General features: G+C 41.2%; 1 protein-coding gene across 5 annotated transcripts in view; it reads right to left on the bottom strand.

Annotated features, from left to right (window-relative positions):
- Positions 1-8,391: 8,391 nt before the first annotated feature.
- Positions 8,392-15,621, bottom strand: part of mbd5 (methyl-CpG binding domain protein 5) — a 212,993-nt gene continuing 205,763 nt past the window's right edge. For all 5 annotated transcript variants that reach the window (XM_033024722.1, XM_033024719.1, XM_033024721.1 and 2 more), the window contains one exon: positions 8,392-9,595. In XM_033024722.1, coding sequence (XP_032880613.1) covers positions 9,524-9,595 — 72 coding nt within the window. In that variant the 3' untranslated portion in view covers positions 8,392-9,523. The remainder of the gene's footprint in view (positions 9,596-15,621) is intronic.

Below are 15,621 nucleotides of genomic sequence, written 5' to 3'. Positions count from 1 at the left end.
AGGATATCCTATAAGAGGATATTACCTTTTGCATGACTTTCATTCTGAAGAAGGGTCTTGACCCGAAATGTCACCCATGCATTCTCTCCAGAGATGCTGCCTGTCCCCGAGTTACTCCAGATTTTTGTGTCCATCTACCTATAAGGAGAGGTTGGACAAACTTGGAATGTTTTTTTCTGGAGTGTCAGAGACTTTGGGGGTACCCGATAAAAGTTTGTAGAATTATATCAGTAATAATAGGTTGGATGGTCATAATCTCTCTCACAGGGTGGACGTCAAAAACTAGAGGGTGGAACTTTAAGTCAGGATGGAAAGTTTAAAGGAGATGTGCAGGGCGTTTTACTTTGCACACACACAGTGTGGCGGGTGCATAGAACGTGCTGCTAGAGACATAATATTTTATGGAGGAAAGTGAGCGAAGCAATGCATCTATGGCAGATGTGGGTGTAGGAAAGGTAATGGGCCTATCCCACTTCGGTTACTGCCAGGGACTAATTTTAATGGAATTCACCTACGACACCTAGCGACAACCTACGACAGCACCCACGACAACACCTACGTCAACCTACGACAGCAAAAATTGTCGCCACTGTCGCCTAAAGTTTTTCAACATGTTGAGAATTTTGTGGCAGTCGCCTGTAGTCGCCCAAAAAAGCGCCTGAGTGGGACAGGCCCATAAGGAAATGTAAACAGGCATCTTATTTATCACCTCATATTGGCAATTAACTAGCCAATAAACATACTTCAGTTTCTTAAAAAATTCCCCTCAAAGTTCTTGCCCGTTTTTACTTCAGAAAAGTAATGGGAAGAAATAGTAAGATTAAACGAGGACTTACCAGTTCGAAGTTTGATCGTTATTTTATGAGGAGTACGTTGAGGGAATACGTGAAGAACCCCGCCAGGACGCATGCGTGTCATTCTTCAAAGCAGCAGTGTGAAATCACAGATAACTGTAATGACTGAACATAGTAAGATTAGAGAAGAAAATACCAGTTGAGTATATGATCAAGGGTGGGAGCGGAGGGCACGTATTCCCTCAACGTACTCCTCATAAAATAACGATCAAACTTCGAACTGGTAAGTTCTCGTTTAATCTTACTATTTTACTTCGGAGTCACGTGAGTGACTATGTGAAGATTTCAAAGCTCTGTGATTTCATGCCGTGGAAACGAGTCCATGCATCACATCTGCCTTAATTGACTAAGGGAGGAATTGTGTTAACATGTTTAAACATGAATCCGACATTGAAAATCCATGATAAATTTATTAACAACAAATTATAGCCCCTATTTCATGGGGTGAAATCATATTACTGAACTTAAAATTGATTCTGCAAAAGTTCCAGGTTTAACCACTGGTTTATTATAGAATTATTGGAACGTTTTTTCCCTTGACCATCCTGCTGTCTCCAGGATTTGGTCCATCGGTACGTCCAACTCCATAGCTGCCGATGTAGCTGCAGCCCTGGTGGAATGAGATTTGAATATGTTAGTATCCACCCCAGCTGTTGTTAAAACCTGTTTCAGCCATTTTTGTGGGGTTGCTTGTGGCTGATTAGTAGTGCCATCTCATTGCCTGATGTTTTTGGTGTTCTCCATATATAACAATAAATGTCTTATTATACAGAGACGATCATCTATAGGGTAAGCCCTAAATTCTATTTTGAGGCCTGATGATCCTGGTCTGTTCTGTTTAACTAATTTGTGAATATGAAAAGTTATATTTCTTGTTGAAGAAGTCATATTGTCCAGCCTTAACTTATGTAAAGACTGTACCCTTTGTGCTGTAACCAAAGCCATCAGCATGACTGTTTTATGCGTCAGTTTTTGCAGGGACAGAGCTGTTGCTGGAGACCAGTTCCTTAGCAACGTTAGGACAATACTCACATCCCATATTTGAGAGTACCTGGTTCTTGGGGGATTGATATTAAAAATTCCCCTCATAAGTTTGGTTACCAGGGGGTGAGTCCCAACAGAATGACGCTCTGATCCTTGCCATAAATATGCTGAAAGGGCACTTCTGGCGCAGTTAATGGCACTGTAACTGAGCCCCTCATCATAATGGAGGCCTGCCAGGAATTCCAGAACAGACGTTATGTTCATCGAGCTGTAAGTGATGTTGTTTCTGTGACAATATATCTCCCATTTCCTGATGTATACCAGATATTGTGTTTTGGTGGACTGCCTGTGAGCCGCTGAGATAATGTTTGGTCCGTCAGTCCCAGTTCCAGTAGAGGTTTCTTTAGACTCTACAAATTAATAAGTTTGTTGTATTATGACATGGATGGCTATCCCCAGTTACGGGATGAACCAACAAATCTGGTCGTTTCATGATGGTGATACATGGTTCTAAAACCATGTCGAGTATCACAGGGAACCATGGTCGAGTAGGCCAATCGGGCACTACCAAAATACCAGATGCCGAGTCTTGTTGTATTTTGCGTAATACCCGACTGATGAGGCAGAAAGGTGGGAATGCATAGAAAAACAATTTCCCCCAATGCAGCGAAAAAGCATCTATCGCTGATGCCCCAGGGTCTGGTTCCCAAGAAACATAGTCTGGTAACTGGTGATTGAGTCTCTGGTGTTCCATACCGTGCTACAATATCAGCAAATACTTTTATATCCAACATCCATTCGATGTTTTCATTGAATTTGCGTGACCTGATGTCTGCCACTGAATTTAGGTTACCTGGTAGGTAAGTAGCTGATATCCAAATATTTCTCTGGATACACCATTGCCAAATTGTATTAGCCAGATTGTCACATGATGTTGATTTGATTCCACCCATATGGTTAATATATGCCACCACGGTGGTATTGTCAATCTGTAGTCTAACATGCTGGTGATATATTCCAGAACAGTATGACTTTAGGCCATAGAACGCACCCAACATTTCCAGGTAGTTTATGCCAAGTGTCTGTAGTAATGATGCCTCCTGTGCATTCCATCTACCTCCACAGCTGGAGATGGAATTGGTAGCACCCCAACCAAGTGCACTGGCATCAGTTTGTAGCACCACTGAGGGGTTGCTGATAATGATAGGGCTGGAACAATGCCGAATGTTATCCCTCCACCATTTTAATTCCATAATTGCTTTGATTGGTAGCTTAATTGGTCTGTCGAAATGACCAGCATTAATTTTGAGTGCTTGTATTTTTGCCCTTTGTAAATTTTGATAATACAAAGGTCCAAATTGTGTGGCTGGAAAAGCAGCCACTATTTTGCCAATCACCCTTGCTACCAATCTGATAGATGGTTCACTGATGTCAATGAGGTTGTTGCAGGCCTCAGTTAAGACTGTAGCTTTGTCCTTTGGTAAAGTCACCGACATGTGAACTGAGTCAATAGTGAACCCCAAATAATCCATTATGGTGGAAGACGTTAGTTTAGATTTAACTGGATGGATGATAAACCCCAGTTTCTCAAACGATTGTTTGGTGGCTGATACAGCTAGTTTGGCTAATTCCAAAGTTTTGCCCATAATTAATATGTCATCTAGATAGGCCATGATCATATGTTTTTGTTTCCGAAGAAACGATAGGGCTGGTTTCAAAATTTTTGTAAACAGCCTGGGGGCTGATGTTAATCCATTTGGTAGAGCTCTATACTGCCGATGCTGCCCCATCCAGTTGAATTTTAAATAACGTCTGTGGTCAGTCCGTATAGGCACTGAATAGTAAGCATCTTTTAAGTCGATGCTAGCCATGAAGTAGCCTTTGGAAATCAATTGTTTGGCAGTAACAAAGGTTTCCATTTTGAAATGAATATATTGCACACATGTATTCAATTTGGTCAAATCTATGATGATGCGACAACCACCATCTTTTTTGTTTTGGGTAAAGATATTAGACACAAATTCCAGAGAATCGTGTTGGGTTTTTTCAATTACCCCCTTTGCGTGAAGTCTCACCAGTTCAGCATGTGCTTCTAATTTTTCTTTTCGTGAAAGTACGAACGTTCGGTTCGGTACATGCTGAACAGGGGGGCTATTTTTGTGCACAAATTCAATGGTATATCCCTGGATACTGTTTAGGATATAAGTGTCTGTAGTTAATGTACTCCATGCATCCCAAAAGAAGTGTAATCTTCCACCGATATGTGTATTATCCACACTTCCTATAATTTGAAAGGGACCAGACCCACCTACCTCCATGGTTACCAGTGGAAGGTTTACTTCTTCCTGTGTAGTCTTCGAGGAGGTTGAGGCGCCGGTGTCTGGGTTTGGGGTTTGCGCATTTTCCACGAAGGCCGGTCTGGGCCATGGCCTAAAAAAGACCGCTGTCCTGTATGCCCGGCCTTTGAGCTTTCACCAGCTTCTCTTGTTCTGCTGGTGGGTGCGTAAGGGTGCTGTCTTTGGCTGTGGGAGGTCCTTGCTGTTGTCGCCTTTATGAGCCCCAGGGTTTTTGCCTCCTCATCGAGCTCCTTAACCTGCTTGGACAGGTTTCCCCCAAATAATAATATTGGTGGCTTTGTGTCTCCAGGTTTGCACAGGCCTGCAAATTTTGGATTTAAGACAGGTCGGATGGCACTCTTTCTGATACTATTGATTTCATACTGCGTATTGCAGAATAGTGCCAGTGCATCCTGTTGTTCTTGCGACATTTCCTTCCCATCCACTGTGCGAGCGAATGCTGTGATCCCTGCTGCTAGTAGTTTTAATATTTTCTGGAGCTTGACATCCAGGCTTCTAACTCCTGCTCCGACGTGTTTTCAGATACAATTATTCACGACTGGAACATTCAGGGATACGCAATTTCCTGGTGCCAGATATTTGGCAGTGGTGTCCATCACAGCCTGTTCCTGTAGTTGCTTGAATGACAGGAAATCAATGCTGGCAGCTAGTTTCTGTTCTAGGTTTCGTCCAGTCTGATCCGGCTGTATGTAGTTGGACACCATGTCCAGTAGATTTTCTCCTTCCTGCACCCCCTGCACACTTGTAGTTTGTTCGGCAAACACCTCTTCGGGGTCAGCCCAGAATTGACCCCCAGTACTCCCCTCCGACGCAGGAGATGCACTGTGCAGCCCTACGTAAGGTGCTGTTGTGGGTGTTATGTATGACCCACGGTGACTAGACTCCATCTCCCGGAGTCTGTCACGTTGGAGCATTTGCTCCATAAGCCGCTCCATCCGGCTCCAGCGCGCATGGTCGCTGGCCGCTCGCGGCTCCTCAAAATCGGACTCATCAGAGTCAACGGCTCTGTTTGTTTTTTGTTTTGCCTTCCCGCCCGGCCGCGGTGTTGATCTGGCCGGTGCGGGGGCTAAGTCGGGCACAGCTGATCCCATTACGGGTGATTCCTGTGCCGCCGGCCGCTGCTGGCTGCCCGCAACTTCGCGGTCCTCCCCCGCCAGCTTTGTCGCAGCTCAAGTTGACTTTTTCGATTTATCCATCGTTTCCCCACCTGTGAAACAGTATGGGAACAATAATGACCGCAGAGTAACCACTTACCTGTCGGTCCCGGCTTTTAAACTTGCCGCTGCGGGGGAACGTCGTTCCACCCCGCCTGTCGTTTCGCAATGCGTGTAGCGATATGACACGCATGCGTCCTGGCGGGTTCTTCACGTAGTCACTCACGTGACTCCGAAGTAAAATTTATATTTATTTATCACTAATCAGCTGAAACCTCATCCAACTTCAGAGATATTTTCTGTTGCATTTCTACTGTGAAATTAACCAACATAAAGAGCATGTACCAGATACATTCTCAAAATCTGCCCTCCTGTAATGCTGTACTTGGGGTCAAGGAAAAAAGCATTCACGTCGCGGCCCTGTTTCCACCAATCTTTCCACCACCACGCACAAGAAGCATAAGACAGACACCATTGTGCAGATGCTGAGAAGTGAGTTCAGCTCTGGCTTAACTTCTAATCTTGTATGTGGATTCAATAAGAAGTAGTGCTGCACTTGAAATTATTTAATGTTGTTTGCTGATTGAACAAATTGAGTCAAATGCCAAATGCTTTTAGGTAGGAGGAAGATATTGCAGTGAAGATAAGAGAAGGCACCTGTCAGGGTGGAAATCGGCAGCACAGGTCATGAAATGTTTACATGCATTTTAAGTGATTTTTGTCATCAATATAATGGACAGAGGGAGATGGCCTGAGTAAGAGCAGGCAAAGACTGAAAGACAGACATGGCTTGGATCCATGCAGGTTTTCATAGTAATCTCTCTGAATTGAACAAGTGGGGTGCCGTTTAAGTAGGAGTTGTCCATGTCCAGAAAATGTTAAGCCAGGCAGATGGGTGTGGTGGTGGAAGGAGAGTAGTTATGTTTCTACTTTAAAGATGGACAGAAGAATTGGACATTCATGGAGAAATCTTCCCTCCATCTTTTCACCATTCTGAGCAGACTGTTCTCTCCCTCCTCTCCTTGGTTCATGCTTCAAACTCCAGTACCCATACCACACACTCTATTATGCTACTGCAGGAGACACAACACTTCTCCCCTACCCACTATCCACCTTACCGTGACAACTTAGGTCTAAACCTTGTCTGGGGGGCATTGCTTCTGTTCCCTCTGCCTTTCATCCTGTCTGCGACTTTACACACTTATTTTCCCCACTACCTATTTTAAGAGGAATCAAAACATGCATTATTTCTCTCTCCATTGCTGTTGCTGAACATGTTGGGTGCTGCCAGTATCCTTTGTAATAAAAAATTGCAGTATTTGCAGCTTTTTGCTTTGTATAGATATAAATTATTTGCAACCAAATCACAATGGTCAAAAAGTCAACAAAAATGTAATATTCAAATGTAATCATGCTGCCCTGAAAAGTAGTTTGAGACACGTGCTACTCATTTTAGAAAGCTTAATTTTAAAATCTGTGTTTACAATAAAGATAACTTTATATTCAGAGATGGACATCAAGTGCTACTGGAAGAAGATCTACTCAGCTAAAAATGCTCTTTGGTCTGCCCAAAACTTGTAGGCCTGCCAGCAAAACAAGTTGTTGATCAGAGAATGTTGCCGACTGGCCCATTCCAGACTGCAGGAGCACATGCCGAGGGACTTGCTGAAGCTTGGTGCAGCCAAGTCTCATTGGGGTGGGACCAGTCTAAAATCCTTCCCCTGCAGGACATTGAGGAGCAGAGTCTGGTTGGGACACCACTCAAACTAGGGAAGGGATATCAGCCCAGGGCACCACGAGACTGGCAAGGGTGCTTGGTATAAGGATAGCTGCTAACACTGCTGAATATGACACTAATGAACTTATAGATGCTGAGAATGTCAGAAGCATTTTTGCAGTTTTTGTGTTGCATATATTTTTTATTCTGAATAAAGTTTATTTTTGGAAATAAAAACATACCGTAATGCTCACCATTGATCTTGAAGAAACCTACCCATAAAGATAAAGTTTTCTATACTATGTACATTCTCCTCAGTTTTCCTACGCCAGTTGGCGCCATTACGGGAAATCCTAGTCTTCCACAAGTGGGGTCATCAAACTGGCTGCACAGCCTCACATTGAAAGGGGGCACTTAATTAATATTTTAGATAATTAAAAAAGGAATATATACACACAAGATTGATAGAGCAGTTGAAATAGCAAACATTTAAAAGTAATAATTTCTTTATTCAAAACCTTTTCTGAAATATTTGAGAGTTGCAAACCACATATAAAATTAGTTCTATAATGGGGCATATTTTTAACTGAGCAGTAATTATATTTTGGTGCAACATTACATTTTTAGAGCTCATGTAATGAAATACATTTAAGGTATTTTACAGTGATACTAATTCAAAAAGTACTGAAGTTCACATGTATTCATTAAAGTTAAGATTTTGCTGAAGAATGCTGCAAAGTGCAGTCTTGAATGCAGTGAATTACAGAGCAACGTCTGGATTTGTGATTTTAATTGTACACATGCCTACTCGAGAAGTTGCTATAACTGGGTTTGCTTTTAGAACAACTGCAAAGGCTTGGTCTATATGTTTTCAGGTTAAATTAAACAACCACAGAATTTTACACTGAAGATGATCAATCCATCATTGTGGTGCTCCAATCCGTCTTTAATTCAATAACCGCTTCACAGAAGCTTTGGCAAATCAGAAAATTCCCTTGACCAATTTGGCACAGAGGAAAACAATTGAATTAAAAATCCAGACTGAGTTGGAAATTGCCTTCCATTTTCTGGGTAAGAGGTTCAAACAAATAAATCAATATACAAAATTGATCTGCTGTGCTTGTCATTTAGTCAGTGTGAAAAAATGCGAAGACTGCCTCCAAATACAAAATGTAAGCAGTTATGGTCCTTGGAAACGGCAAAGGATGTTAAAAAGAAAACCTCTTCATAGGGAAAAAAACAGTTAAAAGGATGCCTGGTACACTGCATTAGGATTCCTATTTGATCTTGAAGTGTTGTTAAAGAATGGCTCCACAAGCAGAAACTCAAGTATGAGTGACCAGTTTTTAATTGTAAAGTAGGTGCAACATTATTAAAAATGTTACAACACTGCACGACCTGTAATGTTCACAATATTTACAATTACTGTCCTTTACATGAAACCATAAAACCTTTAGAACTTGCATGGACTGGAACAAACTAGTCCTATCATCCACATAAATGCCATCAACTAATTAAAATCAAGTGCACAACATACTTTACATGTTCTACTAATGTAAAGTATACATGTGAGAAAATACAAATCAATGTCAAAACAAAGAGCAAAGTTGGTCATTACAAGACAGTTCAGGAATAAAGCAAAGAAAAGCAAAATTAAATATGAAAGCGCACATTTTTGATGGATAAAACATTTGTTTTGACATAAAACAGCAAAAAAGCTGACTGATAAGAAAACACAGACAATACCATTAAAACAGTACACACCCATCAGAATGGTGAAAAAGTGAGGGAATAAAGACATGAATTTTACATGAAGTTTGCATGTAGGACTGCAGGAGACCTCCATGCCATTGCACAAAGGACAGAATTCTAAACAGAATAGAAATGAACATTGGTGGTGTGAAGTGTCTGTCATAATCAAGTTATCACATAACCATGCCTCATCTGCTGTTAAATACAAAAACAGCATCTTGCATATAAAAGCTTTAAGCGGCATTTTTATTTATCCTCTTTACACTGGTAATCTCTTGTATGTGTACTCAATAGAAACCAAATAATTTTGTACACTATTTTGTACAAGAAAAAGATAAACTGTGCATTAAGTATGCTTGTACATGACAACTTTATACAGTATTTACAATTTGATATTACCATGAAATTTTGCATAATCTATATACACATGAAAATTTGTCAGAAACATTTGGACTATTCAGTTTTTGATATTCTTGATTTTCTTTTAGTATTGTAGAAAATGTCAATTTTTAGGCAAGCAGTAGATAAACTGTAACCATGATCTCACAAGGTTTCTGATGAGCTATCCAACATATAATCTTTGCTCATTATTGAAGAAACACTGTACCACGGTTCATTAGCACCTTGTAGCGTTGTGGATAACTAAGACTCTATATACATACAGTTCCACCATATAACTATAATCAGTGATGAAGACATTGAACGTTATCTAGAAATTTTTCGCCTCTTGGCTTTTGGTGACTTGACTTGTCTCTCCTTCTGTTGTGTCTGATGGACCTGAAAAATGCAAAATAAACTACAGATTAACTCAATGAAGTGCAGTACATTTCCTGAATGATGTTTAAGATACAAAGTTATATAAAGATAGAAATCTGTATATCAAGATTTTTAATTATTTTGGTGGCTGGATTACAGTTGTGATCAAAATCTTTGTTTATTGGGGCCTATTCTCAATTTGGACATTGAATCAATAATTCACTGCCAATGGTTCTCAAATGAATTTTAAGATGGTTGCATTGCTAAAATTATGGTTTCAAATGTTCTGCAGATCACAGAATAGGCCAGGCAACACAAATCAGCAGAGCATTCATATTCTGTACTCAATTAAACTTCATTAAGAATTTCTTGATTGCAGTTTAGCATCCAAGTACAAATTTCTAATGCAAACATAAAACACATTTCCCTCAAATCTGATTCATTAAATTGTCATTTCATTATGGTTAGAAACATTTCGGAATTTATTCACTTCTTTGTAATATTTATTTATATCCTCTTTTTATAACTAAATTGTTGAAAGGATATTTCAGAGTGCAAAATAAAAATCCTGAACATTTATTTCATCCATGTTTTGGATATCTTGATCTACGCAAAACAAGTCTAAAAAATTTGACACTTACCAGAATTAAAATGTAAATAGGGTACACAAAATATCTGCTTAATATGACACAAATATGTGTTGATTTCGTAACACAACAGTATGTTGGCAGAGAATGAAGCATAGATAAACCCTTTCAAAGGGCAATAGAATGATGTGTGTGGAGTGCCAGTGATTTAGTTGCACACAGCTCATTTTCATGAAGTCTGTTCAATCCATTTTGTAGATTCAAGGCTACAGCATGAGTACCATGAATCACACAGGAGCAAAACACTGATATGAGGGAGATAATGCTTGGGTGCATTGCGATTGTGAAAGGAATCAAATAAATACAAATACTTTCACATTATTTTTCTAGACTTGGAGCCAAAAGATATCTGAAACAAACAAACATGGATTTCAGAGAAGACCAAAGACTTGTTTACTTATTAGCATCAAAATTAGCCGTTAAAAATTCAAAGTATTATATTGGAACATTTATATTCATAAAGACAACTGGCCTTCTGCAAACAAAGATCTTGAGAACCAACAATGAGGAGAATGGAAAAAGAGACAAAGTGTGGGAGTCGCTGAGTTACACCAGAATTGTGTGTCCTTTTTGCAAACTGGCATCTGTCGTTCCTTGTGTCTACGATGAGGAGAATTACATGTTTGCTTGCTCTGGTGAAATCAATTGAGGCTGGCCATCCAATGGAAATAGTTCAATTAAATGTTTAATGCATAAACCAGTGAAACTAATAGACATTCACTTGATGTAACATTCTATCTAAACGATTGTTCTGTCAATAATGCAACTTCCACTCAAAACGACATCACAAATATAAGAGGTTGCACTGTTAGGAGTAGAGCTGTGTCAAACTCACAAATTTCTGACAACAGACAAAAAATGCTGTAGTAACTCAGCAGGTCAGTCAGCATTTCTGGAGAACATGGTTAAGTGATGTTTCAGGTCAGGACCCGTCTTCAGACTATAAAACTCACACCTGTGTTCACCCATTGTTGGCCATGCTCTGTCCTGCCCTTCCTCTTTTTTTAGCTTTCTTCCCAGCTCTCCTGCAAGCAGTCTGAAGAAAGGCCCCGACCCAAACCATCAACTACCCATGTTTCCAGAGATGCTTCCTGACCTGCTGAGTTATTCCAGCATGTTCTTTGGTCTAAACTTGCACCTGTAGTTCCTTGTTATTACATCACATGTTTCTGACCCGGAGTAAGCTAAACTATTAATCCAGGATGGCCAAAGTATTGAACCTGCTTTCTTAATTCAAATCCAATACACAAATGATCCAGCACAACACAAAAACAGCTTTGTTAGTCGTACCTCAGGTAGGTTTGAGCAGCATTTTGTTTTAGTCACTTTGCTATCTTTTAGAAGTATAAGTGGTAACTAAACGACCAATACTATTCAGACTTACCTATAAAGTAACTTGAGGAAATTACCACGAGGCATCCCCTTCAATGGCTAATGTATATATCTATATCTATCTTCTATCTATACATTACTAAGACTCTGATCTTGTTATCTTCCGGTTTGCGTGGTCATTCTATTTGCACAAAAACGGCACGCAATAACGCTCCGTTTTCCCGCTACCTTACTCACTGTTATCCTCTACTGCGATTGCACCAAGTTTCGTTCCAATTGGTGGCCTAATGTAAAAGTTAGCGAGGTGTAAAAATCGCGCATGCGCAGATCGATCTACTCCCCTGCCAGTCGGAACCGCGTGGATTGGTCTTTTCTCCTGTCACTCCGCGGGACGGTTCGCCCCTTCCTGCGCCATCGCGTCTTTACTGGAGTTGAGGGAGTCTCTGGATGGCCGGCGGAGGTTTCCATCGCGTCTTTACTGGAGTTGAGGGAGTCTCTGGATGGCCGGCGGAGGTTTCCATCGCGTCCTTACTGGAGCTGAGGGAGGCTCTGGATGGCCGACGGAGGTCTCCAACCAGACACAATTTTCGGAGGGACCGGAAGTGACACAATATTCGGAGGGAACGGAAGCGGCCCAACCCGGCCTGGCCCAGAGTAGTAGATGTCGGCAAACGGAAAAAGGAGACTCTGGAGGAGAACGTCCAGCGATCACCGCCCGCTGTGAGTCTTCCAGCCCCTTCCCCCCTGGCCCCCCTCCCCCGTGATATCCCCTCTCCCCCACAATCCCCGTCCTTTCTCCGAGCTCTCCCCACACCCTCCCCCAAGCCTCCACACCCCCCTCCCCTCCACAACCCCCCTCTCCGGCTCCACAATGCTCGATGCCCCCCCTCCCGCACAACCCCCACCCCTTCCCCACACCCTACAACCCTCCTTCCCCCACACGCCCCCTCTCCCCCCACTCCACCCTCTACCCCGCCCACACACACCACCCTTCCCTACCCTCCTCCCACCCCACACCCCCCTTGCCACATACACACACACCCCTTCCCTACCCTCCCCTCCTCCCCATGAAGAGGAGGGGGAGGGAGTGCTAGGGGATGAGGGGAAATGAGCAGTGCCTGCATAGTTAGGGGCTATTGGTGAGTGGTGGAATATTGCGTTGAGGGAACGGGTTGCGTTGGGGGAACGGGTTACTGGTGGAATATTGCTTTGGGGAATGGGTTGCGTTGGGGGACCAGGCCTCCCATGTGACTGGGACCCTATGGGTCCCACTTAGTCTAGTATCTGAATACAGAATTCTCAGGACATTCTTCCGTTAAATCTGATCAAAATGATTTCAACAGTACTATAAAGTTTGAAAAATGTTAGAATTGGACATGTCAACATCACATGCCAACAGCTCCACATAAAAATAATTCTGAATACAAGAAAGACTCCCCTTTAGGTTCAAGCCCAATTATATTTATATTCACCAGTATCATATTTTGTCTTTTAGAGTTGGTACAGTGGAACTTATTTCTAGCAAACTTGACTAAGCACAAATAAACAGAAGTACATCAAGATGCTACGGCTCAAATAGATTGTATCATTGCCTAACAATTTTTGATTACTACACTGCAATCAGGGAAGGTATTTCTCAAAAGATTTCACAGTATGAGTAACATGTCCCACTGCTACCAAAATGAGGCACTATACATCCAGTTTACAGGTCAGACAGAGCATACGTTTGAACTTATGTTCCTTAAATGCACTTTACGTACTTTAAACCAATAGCATTGGTACTTTGCATTTATATGGAAACATTTGCAATTTTCCAATTGACTTACCATGTAACTGAATGGAATAATATTCCCATTATGACATAACTTTTCACATTTTGAAAGCCCAAGTGCTGCTCTTTCAATTTATAGTCCAGATGGTTCAGGGGAATGTTGCAAATCACAATTAATTAAATTACTGTCTACACACTTCCAGATCACAACTTGCTGCTTTCTCAGTTTCACCAATTTGCCAGCTAATCTTAGCTTTTGATTTGGAAGAGTGATATATTGGGATATTTTTGCTGAGGAACAAAAGCTTGTAATATCTACGAAATTAACAATGCTTAAAGAACTCCTCTAAAATTCTATATGAAGCAAAAATAAACAAGGAATACAATCATGGAATACCCATTCGGAAAATTCTCCGATTTCTTTCAGAATTTTAAGAAAAGGTAGAAACATTAAAACCTAAAAAAGTTGCTGAAAATCTGAAATAAAAGTAGATAATGCTGGAAAAGTCAGAAGGTCGGACAGCGTTTGTAGAAAGAAAAGCAGAAGATTTCAGGCTGAAGATACTCTGTAAGTAATGGGAAGAAATAGTAAGATTAAACGAGGACTTACCAGTTCGAAGTTTGATCGTTATTTTATGAGGAGTACGTTGAGGGAATACGTGAAGAACCCCGCCAGGACGCATGCGTGTCATTCTTCAAAGCAGCGGTGTGAAACCACAGATAACTGTAATGACTGAACATAGTAAGATTAGAGAAGAAAATACCAGTTGAGTATATGATCAAGAGTGGGAGCGGAGGGCACGTATTCCCTCAACGTACTCCTCATAAAATAACAATCAAACTTCGAACTGGTAAGTTCTCGTTTAATCTTACTATTTTACTTCGGAGTCACGTGAGTGACTACGTGAAGATTTCAAAGCTCTGTGATTTCATGCCGTGGAAACGAGTCTATGCATCACATCTGCCTTAATTGACTGTGGGAGGAATTGTGTTAACATGTTTAGACATGAATCCAACATTGAAATCCATGATAAATTGTTAACAACAAATTATAGCCCCTATTTATGGGTGAAATTATATTACAGAGCTTAAAATTGGCTCTGCAAAGTTCCAGTTTAACTACTGGTTTGTGGTAGAATAGTTGGAACATTTTCCCCTGATCCATCCTGCTGTCTCGAGGATTTGGTTCATTGGTACATCCAACTCCATAGCTGGCGATGTAGTTGCAGCCCTGGTGGAATAAGATTTGAATATGTTAGTATCCACCCCAGCTGTTGTTAAAACCTGTTTCAGTCATCTGAAAATAGTTTGAACCAACACTTTTTTGTGGGTTTGTTTGTGGCTGATTAGTAGTGCCATCTCATAGCCTCAGATGTTTTTGGTGTTCTCCATATAGAACAATAATTGTCTTATTATACAGAGACAATATCTGTAGGGTAATCCCTAAATTCTATTTTGAGGCCTGATGATCCCTGTTCTGTTTGACTAATTCGTAATATGAAACGTTATATTCCTGTTGAAGAAGTCATATAGTCCAGCCTTAACTTATGTACGACTGTACCCTTAGTGCCGTGACCAAAGCCATCAGCATGACTGTTTTGTGCGTCAGTCTTATGCAGGGACAGAGCTGTTGCTGGAGACCAATTCCTTAGCAACGTTAGGGCAATACTCATATCCCATTTAGAGAGTACCTGGTTCTTGGGGGATAGATATTAAAATTTCCCCTCATAAGTTTGGTTACCAGGGGTGAGTCCCAACAGAATGATGCTCTGATCCTCGCCATAGATATGTTGATAGGGCACTTCTGGCACAGTTAATGGCACTGTAACCGAGTCCCTCATCATAATGGAGGCCTGCCAGGAATTCGAGAACAGACGTTATGTTCATCAACTGTAGGTGATGTTGTTTCTGTGACAATATATCTCCCATTTCCTGATGTATACCAGATATAGTTTTTGGTGGACTGTCTGTGGCCCGCTGAGATAATGTTCAATATTCGGTCTGCCAGTCCCAGTTGCAGTAGAGGTTTCTTTAGACTCTACAAATTGATAGGTTTGTTGTTTTGACATGGATGGGTTCCCCTGTTACAGGATGAACCAATAATCTGGTTGTTTCAGGATGGTGATGCATGGTTAAACCCCATGTTGAGTATCACAGGGAACCATGGTTAAGTAGGCCAATCGGCACTACCAATTAACAGACGCTGAGTCTTGTTGTATTTTTCGTAATACCCGACTGATGATGCAGAAAAGGAGAGAATGCATAGATAAACAATTGCCCCCTCAATGCAGTGAAAA

Source organism: Amblyraja radiata, chromosome 7 (genome assembly GCF_010909765.2).
Source record: "Amblyraja radiata isolate CabotCenter1 chromosome 7, sAmbRad1.1.pri, whole genome shotgun sequence".
Classification (NCBI taxonomy): Eukaryota; Metazoa; Chordata; class Chondrichthyes; order Rajiformes; family Rajidae; genus Amblyraja; species Amblyraja radiata.
Note: the sequence above shows the minus strand (reverse complement) of the source record. Positions and strands in the feature narration are given on the sequence as shown.